This window comes from Danio aesculapii, chromosome 2 (genome assembly GCF_903798145.1).
Source record: "Danio aesculapii chromosome 2, fDanAes4.1, whole genome shotgun sequence".
In the NCBI taxonomy this organism is placed as follows: domain Eukaryota; kingdom Metazoa; phylum Chordata; class Actinopteri; order Cypriniformes; family Danionidae; genus Danio; species Danio aesculapii.
Window position 1 is genome coordinate 22817897 of NC_079436.1, and position 18395 is coordinate 22836291.

Sequence of the window (18395 nt, forward strand, 5' to 3'; positions counted from 1 at the left end):
CTACATGTTTCTGCTAAAGCATCTGTTAAGATTTTTACCATTCAACTAAAGTCTGTTTCACTGTGCAAATACAGTAGTTATTAAGCCATCAGCCTGTAAGTTTTGTGTTTGAATGAGAAAAAATTATAATTATGTAGGGCTGGGTTTTGAATATCTTTTTTATATACTTTGTAACAATGTACTTGTTAAATAATCATATCTTTAATAATAAAGTTTTGTTTAAATAAAAAAAATCTAATGAAACCATGATTATTCTTCAGACTATAATCGTACAACTAAAATAATTGTTGCATCCCTAATTGTAACGCAATTTAAAACCATATGAATGTGTTTGAATGTAGAAGAAGCCTAGTTAAGCAATACACTGATTTTGTTGTGCTTTGAAATACTAAATTTGAATATGTTTGAAAAAAACACATTGTACAATGCAGTGATGTTATGTAGTTTGAAAACACAACATATTAACATTTTAATGAAGAAACAGCCAATGTAGGCGTCTTAAGGAGCAAAAAAAAAACAGCACATGGGATCTTATATTATGTTGTGTCATCACTTATATTGCAAGTCATATCTTTCCGGCCCCTCATTTAGGATGCTTTTCATGAACTGGCCCCCATGATGAACTAATTGAATAGCCCTGGTGTATAGAATCCTTGTTTATAATCAGATGTATATTGATATAAAATACAAATTATATATAAATGTATATGTAATATTTTTCATTCAATCATGTTCCTTTGGCTTAGTCCCTTTACTCATCAGGGGTTGGCCACAGCAGAAAAAAAACGCCAACTTATTCAGCACAGTGTTTTACACAGCCTTCCAGCTGCAACCAAGTACTGGGAAACATCCTGTAAATATCTGTATTTTTGTATATTTTTGTATTTTCTGAATGGTGTGTAATTATATTCATGCATTCATAGTGTGTATATTATTTATTCATAAATATACGCACATTTATTTTATGCAAATACAAACTTAACTTGGATGCGATTCATTGCGATGAATCATTTGACAGCACTAATAAAACAAACATTTTATATACAAAATAAATCAACTTCATCAGAGATTAACATTTAAAAGCTTAACTAAATAAACACAACTTCATAAAAGATTTCAATGTATTTTGTGCTGCGCTGAAGGTAACTTACCCACAGGGATGGTGGATGTGGTCACTGCTGTGGCATGAGACGAGTGAGAGGCCACCGTCATAGTGACAATGTTACTACTGGATATTTGCGTGTGGGGGGTGGAGCCTTTAAAGAGATATTAAAATAACATCAGCTCCTTAGCGCTATAATACATCAGTGAACATTATAGTTCTGTGTGAAGGGCACAGATGCTACTGAATCACATGTGTAGAGAATATACTGATCTCTAACCTGTTGTAGTGGGTGATGGTGCAGTGTTGGTGACCTGAATCGGAGCCACTGTTGCAGCAGCAACGGGTGTCACAGTGCTGAAAATGGGCTTCTGTGTCATTAATATAACAGTAGAAAAGAGGTTTGACTTGGAATTTGTATAAAAGAAAAATAAATAAATATATAAATGAAATAAATAAATGAAATAAAACCGAAAAAAAGTGGCAGAGTGTTTTTAAACCTGTGAAACCGAGTGAGGAAGGGTTTTCTGAGCAGCAATAGCAGGATGAGAGGGCAGGGTGATTCGTGTTGGCGTGTCCCTTGAGGGTGGCGGGCGCTGGATACTCAAGGTTGCTTGTGGAGGGTGGATCGCCACAGCCGAGCGACTGGAATTTACAAAAAACCAAACCAGATGGATTTTAAGATGACCTCTTATTCTAAATCCAGTAAAAATGCAGTGCTTGTGTTTTTTTTTTTATCTGAAGTGGAAGTCTCTTACCCATGTACCATGTCTCCAGCTACTGTGGTGATAACCGGAGACTGAGGTCTGGTGGCTGTCACTGGAGCCACAACAGTAGGCAAAACTGCTGTAGATGTAGTGACTATAGGCCGAGACTGAAACAAATACAGATGAAATGCTACATTGTAATATGCTTAAAATGTGACAGAGTGATCAGGGTTTTCACTTTATAAACAGCAGATTCAAGCACCATTCAAATAAAGCATCTTTGTAATTCACTCTACCAGCAAATGTAGCACCATGAAAGTCCTTACTGTACTTGGCGTTTCACTTAAACTTAATATTTACATTAAAATATCAGAATAATGATGTTTTGAATGTATCATTTTCAAAAATTTAGGACCCTATCATAAACCAGGCGCAATACCATGTATGGTGCGATGTGTTGTTATTTTCAGACCAGACCAACACTAATTTTCACGTTTTGCATCATGTTGTTTTAATAGCAAATCCATTTGCACCACTTTGTGGACTCATGGGCATGCTGGTCTATAAAGGAGTTGTGTTAAGGCACATTGTTAAGGCACAAGTGCACCACTGACCAACTAAAACTTGGTCTAAAGTCCAGCACAGAGCCGTTAGTTATGGGCCAATTCAGGTCTAAACGTATACACATTGCTTAATACACACAGGATATACAGCAATACACAAATATCTTTACATATGAAAAAAATTAAGGAATAAAATGTTACAAAAATTAATATTTTCTACAAATAAAAACCACTTCTTCACCTCTGGAGGCTTTTTTCAGTTTATTTGTGACAATTTGCATTTGTATAATGTTGTTATTATTAGCAGTTTTATTTATTATATGCATATTTATATTTGTTTTAATAAAAACAAGTTTAGTTTTGTTCACCTGTCAGGTTTTGGAGACGTATGCATCACCATATGGCATAAGAATAGGACGTGTGTTTAGATATAACCACACTTTGTTATTATTGTTCATTTATTCGTTTTCTGGACATTGAAATTGAATTTAGAAATAGTTTTGAATCAAATCTTTGCACTTAACAAACTAAATTAAATATGGATGGATGTCTTCAGTGGAGTGAGCTTCCACTATTCCCTTACTCCATGAAAGTAAAGGAGTAAAGTAAAGAGTAAAAGTAAAGTAAAGAAAAAGAGGCCGGATGGAGGAGGCAAATAGCAAATGCGCTATGGCGTGATGCAACTGACTCTTAAAGGGAATGGGAGATGAGAGTCTGATTAGTTTAATGCATGTTATGCTTAAAAGACACCCATAACTCATTAAGAGAATAAGCACAACCCAAATCCAATTTTTCAGTCCTTAAAATAGCAAAGGTGGATTTGGACACGCCATTAATGCTATTGCGTCATGCGGTTTAGACTTTACGCTTAGATCTTTAGAATAGAGCCCTTAGGCGGTTTTAAACAGTCATGTTCAAAGAACTTTAATGAAATTTGTTGAATTCAATACTAGTAATATTTCAACATGGTTTCTGAAATATTGATAAAATGTGCATTATTTGCCATAGTTCTTGTGCAAGATTTAAATATAGTATTTTTAAATTAAGAATTTCCCATTTAGTTTTATTCTGTTTTTGACAGCAGCACAGTACAATTGTTGAAATAACACCATAAATATATTTTATTCCAAATTTAATTCAAGGACCTGTTTATTTTTAAGTACTTTTCAGGTCTGAAATTCAAGTACTTTCAAGAAGCATGGGAACCCTGTGTGATATTTAGAATTTTCTGGCATATATATTCTCATATGATGAAAATACTGATATAAAATATGACTTGAACAACTCTATGATGGCATGAATAGAGCAGAATTCATTATTCTAGAATGACACATTTTGGGGAAACTGCATCTGCATAGAATAGTAACAATTGCTTTTTATTCTGAAGAGTTTAAAGGTTATGTTTACTGGACAGGTCAAATTATAGTGAGAGGAGCACCAATGGAAGTGAAAAATTCTATCGGTAATGCATGGATTTAATACCATGGGCAAAGCAATTGGTTTCTATAAATATATAAATCTACCAAGAGCTGCGAGGATCAGGTTGCAAATAGAGTAAAGGTACAAATACCCGCAAATGAAGAGGAAAAAAAAAAAAAAAAAAAGACTTCGCAAATACTGTTGCATGATTCATTTAAATACTCTCCTCCCATACATTTCATGTATAAAAGAAACTCATATAAATGCATTTGCAACAAGGTTAGCTGCAAAATGTCAGACCTTTATTGAATCCGGCAATAGTTGTAAAAACTTTTAATGCTGAATGACGTGGATGATACGGAAGTCCTAAGAGGCCATGTATTCAAATATTTTTTCTCTCGTTTTCTCATGATCACAACTTTTATTTTTCTCATGATCTAGGCATATCGAAGGTCGTTTTTTTAGTAATCACTTAATTTTTCTGCTTTTATTTATGTACTAATTATATTATTTATTTATACCTGCCCAATGTATAACCTAAAATTTTCAGATAGACACTCTGGCCTTTAAAACAGAATCTTCCACATGTAACTTCATGACTGTGTATGATGAAGGGGCAACACAAGTGTCTGCACCCTCCTTGCGAACCGAGAGTTTATGCATAATAATGAGGGCGTCCAGAACATCCATAATCACATGAGCAAAAATGCATCATCTATGCAAAAATCTATCTATCTATCTATCTATCTATCTATCTATCTATCTATCTATCTATCTATCTATCTATCTATCTATCTATCTATCTATCTATCTATCTATCTATCTATCTATCTATCCATCTAATCTTTTTTCACTTTTTTAATGTAATATATTATCTTTTTTAAGCTGTCACTGTTATTTATTTATTATTATTATTTATCTATAATTTTTTTATCTATTCGTTTCTTTTTTGGTGAATGTAAACATTCGAAGTAAATGTTATTTGTTTAGAAAAACCTTAATAAAAAAGTGCAGCAAATAATGCGATATGAAGCTACTGTGTGCATATCCAGGACATCCTGTAAAGTGCGTCGCATATCGGACGCGCAGCGCACATGACAGTTGAAAGTATCACACACCAGAAGCGCACATTCACATGTTATTTAAAATTAAACTATTCAGATGGAGCTCTGTGGTGCGGCAGAAATATGGACAGGGTCCTGAGTCGTAGCTGGGTGCTGCGGACAGCCGGCGACTTGCGGCACCGGTGTGTGTACCCTAATAGAAACCTATGTTTAGAATTCTGAAACGCGGCGCTTGTGGTGTGTGTGACCCCCTTTAGAATACGCAGAAAAAAATAGGTCATAAACTCAAGAAACCAACTTTTGATATGTCAAGATCACTAGAAAATTAAATTGAGAAGTCTTAAAAGAAAATGAAAGAAGAAATATTTTAATGCATGGCCTCTTGGGACTTCTATAGGATGATGTATTTATAAAAATAAAAAGTTTTTATAAAGAACAAACTGAAACCATAAAATGAAATGCATTACATTAATAAACATGTATTTTTAACATCGCTTTGTTTAACATGTTTTTTAAAAAGTTTAGACAAAAAAATGAAACGGTATTTTAATCAAAAGACTGACTAAAAGTCAATTAAATCTGAACCTGGATTGGTTGGTGGATGATGTGTTGGACAGTAGGCTGGCCAGTGGCAGAGCTGGGACCGGCAGCTGGTCTCAGTCCTGTGGCTCCTTTGGAGCTTGACATCACAGCTGCAGCAGCCGCTCCTGAGACCACACAATGAACATTCAGTGTGCAAAGATGAAAATAGCTTGAAACAGCATTTGAACATACTAGATACTGACCTCTGGGTAAATGGGAGGGAAAAAGATGCTGAGGAGCCGCAGAAGATCCAATCTGCTGAACAGGTGCTCCACTGCGGATGATCTGCACATTGGTCATTAGGTGATGCAGGTTACCAGTATGACCCTTATTTAAACAAAAAAAAACAAATCAAGATTCACAGCAAGTGGGTAGTTAAATACTCTGGAAAAGCATTAATGCATGCATTTTATTTAGAGAAACTCTTATGAAAGAATTATTCTGACAGGATTTCATAAATTATCAAAACACCAGTAAAAATCTATCATCATCATCAAAGGCTCTCCACTACTGTGCATCACACCAAACCTCATCAAACCTTTTGACAAGAATACATAAATAAATAAATAAATAAATAAATGAAAACACAGTTGCTACCATAGACATATTAATCAACTGTTCTCCAACACCACTCACTTACCTCACACTTACCTAATCACTATTACAAATAAAACAATACATTTCAACTACTGTATGAAGGGACTTTTTCTTCCTGTAGAAACTATGCTAATATCCTTTACATGATCTATCATAAATTAGTCTAATATGCTGATTTACTACTTTGTTAAGATCACTTAATATTGATGTTGAATTAATAATAAAGATTCTAAATATTATTAACAATTAAAGCACTTTGTTGTGCTTTATATTTTGTGAGGAAAAAAAACATTTGCATATTCAAAACAAATTCAAAGTTTAAAATATCAGCATTAAATCTGCATATTATAATGATTTCCAAATGATCATGATCATTTTCAGTAACAGTCATGAAAATAAATTTCATTTATAAAATTTCACAATATTATTGTATTTTATCTCAAATAAATGCAGCCTTGGTTTTACCTTATTTCAAAAACTGGTTGTCAAAGTGACTCGATTATCTAAAAACACGACCAACCTGCTGACCACTGATGGTGGCCACAGGGATTCCCGAGGCCTGTGTGGACTCCATGGTAGCAGTGAGATGACCAGGCACCTTAGGGGGCAGAGTGAGGTGGCTTGGTGTTGACACAGGAGCTGGAGCGATCACACGGCTTGGCATGGGTGCTTTCAGGGCAGACTGCAGCCAACAGAAGAGACATTTAGCATTTAGGCAAACATTTGTTTGATTTTTTTATCAAATTTTTGGCCGATCCAATGATATAATGTCCTTTTCATCTTGCTGTATTTTTTCCCAAACCACATTACTTTTGTATTTACAACCTTAAAAAAGCCTCTGATATTATTAAAACTTACAAAACTTATAAGTGAATGTAGGTTTCTGAGTTTAGATATCCTGGAACAGGGGGTAAAATAAAGACCTGTGTTTACCACATCACCCAATAAAATACATTGTTAAAATCTTTGACTTACCTTTGACTAACTCTGGTGATATGGTATACTGTAATTAATGCAGAGTAAAGATTAATCGCCAAAAAAAAAAAAAAGCTTGCAAGCGCACATTTATTATGTCAAAAAAACTTTTATTTTGGATGCGATTAATCTTTACACAGCACTAAGTGAAATGCATGTGTTCTGGAACAGTTCGATGTGTTGCATTATCCAGTAATTCAACTGATTAATAGATAAATGCACCTTACAGGATGCATAACAGAAAATGATACTCCTTATTAATGGTGAGCAATAGGATGATTTTTCAATTAAAATGTCTCTACAATCCGATTTTGAAGAAATATCATTGTATCATGCTACAGCGAACAGTGTATGATTTTCCATTTTGGTGCATCAGTCTAAATATATTGTACAACAGGATATAAATCCACATCAAATATTGACTCAGTGGTAGAGTTACACTGACGGGAAATACATTCAAAAGCTGCTGCAACTTGATAATATTTCATACACAACTAAAATATCTAATTATTTTCTCTTGAGTAGCCCCCCAAAAAAGTTACTTATTATCATTTTGCTTTTGTTGCCCAAAACAAATTGAGTGTACTATGCAGGTACTGTACACTACCTGACAAAAGTCTTGTCGCCTAACCAAAGTATTAGGAACAATAAATAATAACTTGACTTCTAGTTGATCATTTGGCATCTGAAGTGGCGTATATTGAAGGCAAATGACTGTAGATTATGCTTATTTTACCAAAATAAATTATGATCATGCCTTGATTTTTAACTATTTAATTAGGACAGTAAGGTCTGACTCTGCTCAGACAAAAGTCTTGTCACTTAACAGAAATAATGTACAGTATAGAATATAAAGTCATGGTGCAGCGGAAAAAGAATTAATATTGTGTATCCCATGACTCCCATGAGCTTGGAGGACTGCATCTATACATCTCTGCAGATGTATCTCAAATACTTATTATTAAAGGCATCTGGAATGGCAAAGAAAGCGTTCTAGCAGGACTCCCAGAGTTCATCAAGATTCTTTGGATTCATCTTTAATGCCTCCTCCATCTTACCACGGACTTGCTCAATAATGTTCACTTCTGGTGACTGGGCTGGCCAATTCTGAAGCACCTTGACCTTCTTTGCTTTTAGGAACTTTGATGTGGAGGTTGAAGTATGAGAAGGAGCGCCATCGTGCTGAAGAATTTGCCCTCTCCTGTGGTTTATAATGAAATGGGTAGCACAAATGTCTTGATACCTCAGGCTGTTGATGTTGCCATACCCCCTATAGATCTCTTGCACTCCCCCATATTGAATAATCACCAAACCATGATTTTTCCTTCACCAAACTTGACTGATTTCTGTGAGAATCTTGGGTTCATGCGGGTTCCAACATGTCTTCTGCAGTATTTGTGATGACTGGAATGCAGTTCAACAAGTGATTGATCGGAAAAATCTACCTTCTGACACTCTGACACAAATGATCAACTAGATTTCAAGTATTATTTGTTGCTCATGCAACTGGGATCAACAACAAGACTTTTGTCAGTTAGTATATTGAAACAACTTAAATATTTAGGTATGTGCATACAATTGTTTTAATTAAGATTCTTGTTCTCTTTCTGTGTCTACTGTATGTCTGTCATGAGATATTAATTCTCATGTTACTGAAAATAAGAAACTGATCTTAATGATTGGCCTGATTACATGAAGAAATTAATTAACTTCACAAGGCAAAAGAGATAAAAGGTATGAAAGGGGCCCAAACCCGTTTACCTTTAGAGAACCCTCAGTAAAGGCGAGGGAGAGACCCTGAGGGAGGTGGGATGGAGCTGCTGACACAGAGACTGGTGTGCCTGGCTGAATGGGAAGGTGCTGAGGGAGAGGAGGGGGCAGAGTCGGGGCTACTCCATGGGATAGGGGCTGCATTTGGGGTTGGGGGTAGGGTCGCACCACTACCGTCTCCTGCTTGTCATCTCTGAATACTGTGGCTCCACTGGACATCAGCTCACGTGGTGCATGATTTGAGTCTTCATGTCCTGTTTAAAAAATACATTAGGTCATATGCCTGTTTCCATCTGGTATCAACATGCACTTTCTGTTGTCCAATTACAAGTGGTCAGCGGTGATGCATTACTGCTTCTAGGCCAATCACAGTAATCAATAAATGGAGTTATTGCACAACACACAGATATAATCTCTAGTTTTTGGTGCCGCTTTATAGATGTGACATTTGCAGAAAAAACTTGAGATAGATGTTTCAATATACTGTTAACATACACATTCTGTTTATAATTTCCAAAAAAAAAAACTAACCACAGAGATAAAAGATGAGAAAAGCAGCAATCTGTAACATGTTTTATATTTTAATTGAGGGGAACAAACATTAATTATGGATATGACCAAAACAGTATGTGGGCTCCATTTTAACGTTCTAGGCGCAAAGACTAATGCGCAGGGCGCAAATGCATTAAGGGTCTGTCCGAATCCACTTTTGCTTTAAGGATGGAAAAATACGGTTTGCGCAGTGGCGCATGGTCTAACAGGGTTGTGCTTATTCTCCAAATTAGTTATGGGTGTGTTTTGAGAATAAACCAGAGTCTCATCTCACATTCCCTTTAAGAGTCAGTTGCATCACAGCATGGCTCATTTGCTATTTACATGGTGAACTTTGTAGGTGGAAAAACTGAATGCTTCACGAGCGAGAAAACAGTTAAAGAGCATCTGCAGCGAGGATAAAAAACGAGCCTCCTCCATTCTGTCTTTTTACTTTTTTTTTCTCTCTTTCCTGGATAAGGAAACAGTGTTGTACACACTCCACTGAAGACATCCAATAGCCTACATATTTAATTTATTTTGTTAAGTGCAAAGATTTGTTTCAAAACTATTTCTAAATTCAGGTCTAATTTCCAGCAAATGGATAAATGAACAATAATAACAAAGTGTGGTCAAAAAGTTCTTACAGGTGAACAAATCTAAGCTTGTTTTTAATAAAACAAATATAAATATGCATATAATAAATACTACCATTACTACTAATAATAATAATAACAACATTATAAAAAAGCAAGTTGCCATGAATAAACTGAAAAAAAGCCCCTCGGTATGAAGGCAGTGCTGGTTTTAATTCTTTTTCAAATGTAAAGATATTTGTGTGTTGCTGTACATCCTGCGTGTATTAAGCAATGTGTACGTGTTTAAGGCGCACAACTAACGTGCTCTGCGCTGGACTTTAGACCTGCTTTCAGCTGGTCTATTGCACAGACTATTTTAGTTCCTCAAAAAAGCAACACACCAACCATGCACCTTAACACACCTCCTTTCTAGACCGGCACACCCATGAGTCCACAAAGTGGTGCAAATAGATTTGCTATTTAAACAACGTGGCGCAAAACGGGAAAACTAGGGTTGCACTGGTCTGAAAATAGCAACACATCGTGGCAAACACGTCTTGCACCTTATAGCGCCGGGTGTATGATAGGGCCCTGTGTGTTTACAACATAATTATTAAAATTCTGTGAACTAAACAGCACAATCCAAAAGATATAACATTAATCAAAAGCATAAGGTTTGGCTCTCTGCGAAACAAAAAATTTTCTGCAGGTTTCACAAAGTTACATTTAAGGCTTTTTAAAACCATTATGAATGAAATTTTAGACATATACAGGGCTAAATGCCAAGGATTTTTTTTAACATGCCAGTTAGAAATTATTTTCACTTGCCTTATCAAAAAATTATTAAAATGTAATACATTTAATAATACAATAATAATAATTTTGTTTTCATATTTTTTAATTATTTTTCAAATATATCTATTCGCAAACCCTATAACCCTTACCAGGAATTGCACAAAACATAGCTGTCAATTATTTTTGTCTACAATAATAATAATATAATAATTTTAAAAATATGGGTCAGGTCAGTATCTTCAGCAGTAAATAAATGGAGAACTTTTAAGCAAATGTTACTGTAAGGAAAGTAGTTAAATGCCATTTTTAGATAAAAAGTTAAAGGTTTTATTGAGATAAATTGTTGATAATTGTATGGATGTAATTGGCCAGATTGGGTAGCTATAAATGTACAGAGGAAAATTATGTTTAAAAAAAATAAATAAATAAATAAATAAATAAAAAATTAAGATTTAAGACCTACAACACAACATTTCAGTAGATTTCTTAAGGCCTAAAATTTTGCTTTTGAGATTTAAGACTTCTTAAGACCCCGCGGATACCCTATATTGAACATTTTTTGCATTTACACTTTACAATGTTCATTAATTAATGCATTTACTAACATTACCTAATCATGAAAAACACTTGTATAGCATTTATTAATCATAATTCAACACTTACTAACGCATTATTAACATCCAAGTTCATGCTTGGTAACATTAGTTAATGCACCGTGAATAACATGAACTAACAATACCAACTCTATTCACATTAACTAACATGAACAAATACTGTAGTAAATGTATTGTGCATTGTTTGTTCAGTTACCAAAGAGTCCAATGATTGTGCCCACTCATACGCAAAGAATAATGTCAATAGTATAGTGTCAGCAGTATAGTGTCAGCGCCAATAGCCTAGTGGTTAGCGCCTCAACATATGGCACCGAGAAGCTCGCGGCCACCAGAGTTCGATTCCCGGCTTGAGGTCCTTTGCCAGCCCTTTCCCTCTCCCTCCATACTTTCCTGTCTGTAAATCTCCACTATTCTATCAAAAATAAAAGTAAAAACTCCTAAAAAATAATTATTAAATAAAATAAAAAAAATATATAGGCTATAGTAAATCAAATAAAATCATTACTTTAAAGTACTGTGAAATACACATCTACACAAACAACTTAGAAAGGGTTTTATTATTTTGGTGGTTATTTAGTCAAGGCAAGGTTGATATTTGCATGGAACTGCTCATCATGTTTACATAAAAATGAATGTCAGCAATGTTTTAGCTGATTGTGCAGCCCCTGTCATCTAGCTCAGGCAACTCCTACAAAGCATAGTACTGGCAGGTGTAGAAAAAGTGAAGCTCTATTTTAATGCTGCAGTCCACTACAATAAATGTGACTGTGCAAAATCACACGCGTTCACAAATAACATTAAAAGCAATCATTATATGATCAGTGGTATGAAATGGTCTTTAAATAACAATAACAATATTTCTGTGACAATATAATCTCATAACATAAATTATTTATCATCTCAGCTTCAATCTGAGTGCATTAGTTTAGATTTCATCTGCAGCCTTTGCCTTTTTTGATCAAGCTTCATATCACTTTCGTAAAAGCACTCAGTGTGATGCATGGGTACGATTGAAAAAACAAACCTATGCTATAATAGGGCTAATGAGCAAGCAGAACAGCAAACATAGGAAAAGGATGTGGAGAGCAACTATAATTTTGATAATGATATTATGTGTGTTTCGGTACATGAAATATGAATTTCTAATTTATTATAAATTATTTCATATTTGCACAATTAAAATTACAGATATTTATCGCAGTGGCACGAATTCATCATGAATTGTACATACCCACTATACATATACATTTGTAATTATGTTCATATCTATCTGCATACCTCTGATTATTAATAGCAACCTGTACATGTATTCATCTTTTGTAAAATCTGTTTATAGCTAATATAACCTGTCTACAATGTTACATAGTACATCCATCTGTAAATATCACCGGAGTTTTCTATAACTGCACTTTATAACTTATACCTATATTCTGCACTTGCTGCTATTGCACTGCTGGTTAGACCTAAACTGCGTTTAACTTTCGTTGGATTGTACTTGTACATGTGTAATGACAATAAAGTTGAATCTAATCTAATCTAATTTGCCACACTTTCTTACAAAGCCTTTAATATTTGGTGTAGAGAGAGTAGTCTTTTAGTGGAAATTGGAAGTGGAAAAAACGCAATGTTTATTTATTTACCTTGTGATTGGACTGATAAAATCCTAATAGAAGAATAAATGGGAAATACAAACACACATGCTGTTGTCAACTATGTTTGGTATGCATTAATATCAGGGTTTTCAAACAGGGATCAGTTTCCAGCTACTCTTCTAATCTAAAGGTTTAGGGTCAGAAACATTTATTTTAAATATTTTTTATATCTTGATTCATAATAACAGCATGGACAGCAGTAAGACCTGGATATTACACTGGTGACATTTAAAAACAATCTTAATATAATCATGACTTTTTTACAGTACTTTGTAAACTTTGATTGATTGTTTGATTTTATAACCTTGTACTTGACACTCAAAATTCAAACTCACAACACATGCATGCTGGCTTTCCATGTGTGCACTTCTGAAACTCACTGTGCACTTGAAAAAATTGTATATTAGGATTTAAACTGACAAGGTTTTAAAATGCATGCCGATAATACACTATAATACACTTTCACAATAAAGAAGATCTGTGATAAAAGTAATATTTTGTTTCAACATCTCAGACCTTCTTTTAGAAAGGGGCGGGGAGTAGCAACTCATTTGCATTTAAAGAAACACTTTTTTTGCAAACACTCAAAAATGGGTTTCAACAGAATGGTACTTCATGGGGTTTCTGTGCCCTTTCAACAGTTTCCAACAGATTATAATAAACAATTATTTGAAGTAAAGTATCATATTAGAATGTAAAGTATCATATTAGAATGACTTCTGAAAGACTTCCCGTTCTCAAATATCTGAAAGGTTGTATATTGGCCATACATGAAAAGTGGTTAAAACGTATCCAATAGCTTTTTAAAAAGGCTCTCACTAATTTCTAATTTAATGCAACATTAATTTATATACTAAAAAAGTTTCAGATATACTTTATTAGATCTATTTAGAAGAAGAAATATTTAAAGAAACAGTAAAATACTCTATTTAAGGATCACAGCGCAGCCCCAAAATACTAATTCACTTTTTGTAAAGTCACTTTAAATCTTTATACTTTACAACCGTCCTTAAAACAGCAGGGTTTTAACTGATTTGTCTAAAATACAGTTTTATTAGTACAGATCAGAATATGTTTTATATTTACATATAGACCATTTTGAGGAATGTAAACAATGGTCCGAACGCATTTCCTGTTTTACATTTCTAATTTCTTTAGGTTTCGAGAATCCAAAAAGAGCCACATATTGATAAATAATGTTATGATAGCTGTTTCAACATAAAATTATGATTGAATTGCCTCTTGTTACAGTTATGAAATAGTTTGATAACAAGCAGCAAATGTTCATGGGCCAATAACATGACCACATTGAAACAGTCTATACATCTACAATGCTCAACGAAGACAGAACTTTATTTCACCAATGTTTTAAAATTGCATTCAATCTGAAATGAAAAAAATTATAAAATCAATTTACACAATAAACATTCATTTAATGTGGACATACAAATGTAACATCTCGTCTCGGACCATATAAAAAGCAATATTTACTAAGCATTAATAATCAATACAAGTGAGCTAATATGGAAAGTTTAGTTTGTTTAAAATAAATTAAATGTGTCATAAACCTGTGCTCTTTTGACTTCCTGGAAGTCCTGCAGTGTTGCTGCCTGTGGTTTGTCCTTGTCCCAGACCAGAGGGGAGTCCTGGACGAGGATACTGCTGAGAATTCATCTTCACGACCACTCACGTTCTTCCTGAAAGAGCAGAGGATAAACAAGACAAAATGCAGTTTGTACAATACAAAAAATAAATGATTTTACTTCAAACAAAGACCCAGCTCACACAGCCTGCAGAATATCACGAGATTGAGTGAAAAGCTCACACTAAACTAAAATCACAAAAATGACACACAAACAATCCGAGGAGTTTTTCTAGCATGGCCAAAGTGTTAACCCTCCGTGCATTATATATGTAACATTACACAATTATTATTATCATTATTATTATTATTATTATTATATTTAAATAATCCCCACTGAAGGTATTTCTACCCAGAATAACGGCCACTCGGGCAACAGTGACATATCTTTTAAATGTTTAAGATAGTGTAATACATATTGATTTAACGACACATAATAGCAATGTAAACGCGTTTAATCTCTTGTTGATGTTTGTGAACGCTGCTTACTGTAACATTAACGATTGTCAGGAAACCAAAATTAGCAGCTTTTGTTCCTAGATGTGTTCGCGAGTTTACCATTCATCAATAACGTGCATTAAAACATAAATGTACTCTATTTTAAAACACAGACTAGTAAATGCCCACACAATCGTTGTTACTTTTATGTAAAATGAGTTTTAGGAATAAAAACAGTCGCGGTTGCTAGTAGCCAGGAGATCGTATGAGTCATTTCAACGAGACATGCTCATTTCTCTCAGATGCCCATTAACGGTCGGAATCCTGCAAGTGTATGAATGTGAAGGCCACAAACACGTTATCCTAACTGCAATTTGTGGTCACTAATGTGAAATAACAGTTTTACCGTAAACACGAATCCCACACTCGCCATCCGTTTCGTATCCCGGCAAATCGACCATTGGCATCAATGGGAATCAAGCGTCAACAAGTCGCGCCCGTTCTGGATTTCAAAATAAAAGTCGTCGAGTCCTGCTGTCGTAACACGAACCTTACTTCTCTCCATGTGGAATGATAGACACATTTTATAAAAACGCAAATCTCTCTTTTAAAAAAAATGGTTTGACAAAAAAGTAATTTGGTTAGTCAGTTATATAATAAAGAATACTCTTCCACTTTCATTAAAAAATCTCATTTACCCAACAAGATTTTTCAACTGTTATGTTCAATTCCTCCAGGTGGGTGCTCATATGTTATTTGGAGGTATTAATTATGACCATGCTTCTGATACATCGTCAATTGATATTACTAAATCTTATGTTAGCAAAATATGTTTAACAGTAAAAAGAGAGTAATAATAGAGCTATTCGTACTCTTTTCCAAAAAGAAATCATTACTGTACCTTATATATAAATCTTACTGGATGTCTTTACCAAAGGGTAAATTTATTTGCTGGGGGAAAATGTGGCTGTTACCATCTGATATCATGCTAGAAATAAAATTAAAGAAATATCCTATAAACTTCTCCACAGATTTTATCAAGCAAAATATTATTTACAAACATTTTAAAGTGGGATTGATGTAAATTGTACATTGTACATACTCGGTCAACTAATGGGGTGAGGTGCAAAAAATTACTAATAACAATTTTCAGTGTTGTAAATCTCTCTTATTGTTGTAGGAAAATGTATCTTTTAGCTTTACAGTCTACCCTAGGTAGATGGTAGTTGGGTTGCACCTGGAAGGGCATCTGCTGCAAAAAACATATGCTGGATGAGTTGGCGGTTCATTCCACTGTGGTGACCCCTGATTAATAAAGGGACTAAGCCGAAAAGAAAATGAAAGAAGGAATGATTGTTGTTAACAAAATTTACATTCATAAATGTAAATTTACTTATAAGAAACCAAATTTTAAGGGATTGATGACTGAAATGCTTGTATAATAGTAGTATCAGAGATTCTCTAAATAAGAAAGCCCTACGCACTTTAAAAATTTGTGAACTCTAATGTATTTACTTGATTATTACATGTACATTCTGTATTTTAGTATGTTATTTATACTTACCCCCTGGCATGTATATTTCTGTACTGTTCAACTTTTATATGCTGTTCTTTAAATAAAAAAGAAAAAACAATGAATCTAAAGAATCACTGCAAGTTCATCCAATCTGACATATTATTTTAAATATGCAAATGATTTAAGAATGCATGAAGAATTTCAGAGTTTATATTTACATTTGCTCATTTTTATTAGACGCTTTTACCTTTAAGCGATGAATAAATGTGGAAAAACAAGATATTCATCAGCAAATAAAACGTTTCTGACATCCAACAATTGCAGATTAGGCTACAGTGAAATTGTTTTTGGTTTGTTTATTTAATTATTTCGTTATTAGCAGGAAATGCTTGCGTTGTCAAAGTATGGATTATACATTATTAGTCAAAAGTTTGGGGTCAGTTTTTTTTCTCCAAGTTTTTTTTTTTTTAAGAAAATTATTCTGTTCATCGGCATTTATTAAATAAAAAAAAGTGTTAAATATGTATTAAAATTTAAATAACTGCTTTATTATTGTATGTAATTCCAAATGAAATGATTACTCCAGTCATTATTGCTTTTATTACATTAATAATAATAATAATAATAATAGTAAGGCTTAATAATTACTAATATTAAAGTGATTTCTGAAGGATCATGTGACTGAAGACTGGAGTAAAAAAGCTAAAAATTTATCTTTAAATCACTGGAATAAATGATTAAATTAATGATAAACTACTTTTGAACAGTTATTTTATAGTGCAATAAGATTTCACAAATTGTATTGTATTTTTTTTTTTAAGATTTATTTTTGGCCTTTTTGCCTTTTATTAAATAAGACAGTATTTAGACGGGAAGCGAAGTTGGAGAGAGAGAGAGAAGGGGGGGGGGGGGGGGGGGTGTAGGGAAATGTCCTCAAGCCGGGATTCAAACTCGGCATGCCCTGAGGTGCTAACCACTAGGCTATTGCGCCAACTTGTACTGTATTTTTGATTAAATATATGCAGCTTTGGTGAGCAGGATAAGCTTATTTTAAACCATTTAAAAATCCTACTAACCCCAAACTTTTGACTGGTACTGTATGTTTATTTGAATATTATTAATCATACTTTTTGGATTATTATTGTAAAACTATTATAATAATCAGATTATTTAAACTTAATTTTATCAGTGTGTTTTCTTTTATTCTTCTCGTTTCATGATTTTGATCACATTTTAAATTATTTTATTTAAATATTTTATAAATTCTGTATTGTTTTCAAAAAAAATGTCAACATATTTTTGTGTTAGTTATTCTTTTCATTAGATTATTTGAAATTCATATTTTAATGTTTGTTGATTTTAGTCTTTTATTCATTATTATTTATTTTACTCCATACATTTATTTATACCAATTTGAAAACCCCTGGCTTATATAATGAACAGTTACAAAATAATACTGTAATGATTCTATTTCCCCTATTATGGATATAAAGTGCTCAGCATACTCAGTTACGATGAGCACTGTACTACTTTCTTTTTTTTGCCAGAGACGTAAGCACAACCAAGATACCTTTTAGAAGTGTTTTTGCTTGTACGTCATATTATGTCCATCTTCTCTATTTTCAAAGTCCAGAGAATAGCTGTATAAGGGTATAATCTGTATAAGGTTATGAGCGTCACATGCATATTTATTATATATCCACTCTAAAACCCAACAGTCAACTTTATCAAATAAAAAGAGTGTAGTTATCTCAAAATTGACTGAAAGTTAATTCTACTCATTTGAAAAAAGTTTTGAACTCTGTTAAAGGTAATGAGTTAATTAAATACCTCATAACTTAAGTGGAGTA

At 33.6% G+C, this 18395-nt stretch overlaps 1 protein-coding gene across 1 annotated transcript in view; it reads right to left on the bottom strand.

Moving 5' to 3' along the window:
- Positions 1-15525, bottom strand: part of sap130b (Sin3A-associated protein b) — a 36184-nt gene extending 20659 nt beyond the window's left edge. The window contains exons 1-10 of the mRNA XM_056475072.1: positions 15436-15525; positions 14518-14646; positions 8771-9033; positions 6555-6716; positions 5641-5764; positions 5441-5562; positions 1861-1976; positions 1603-1747; positions 1383-1473; positions 1152-1256 (exon numbers count right to left, since the gene is read on the bottom strand). Coding sequence (XP_056331047.1) covers positions 1152-1256; positions 1383-1473; positions 1603-1747; positions 1861-1976; positions 5441-5562; positions 5641-5764; positions 6555-6716; positions 8771-9033; positions 14518-14623 — 1234 coding nt within the window. The 5' untranslated portion in view covers positions 14624-14646; positions 15436-15525. The remainder of the gene's footprint in view (positions 1-1151; positions 1257-1382; positions 1474-1602; positions 1748-1860; positions 1977-5440; positions 5563-5640; positions 5765-6554; positions 6717-8770; positions 9034-14517; positions 14647-15435) is intronic.
- Between the last annotated feature and the right edge of the window lie 2870 nt (positions 15526-18395).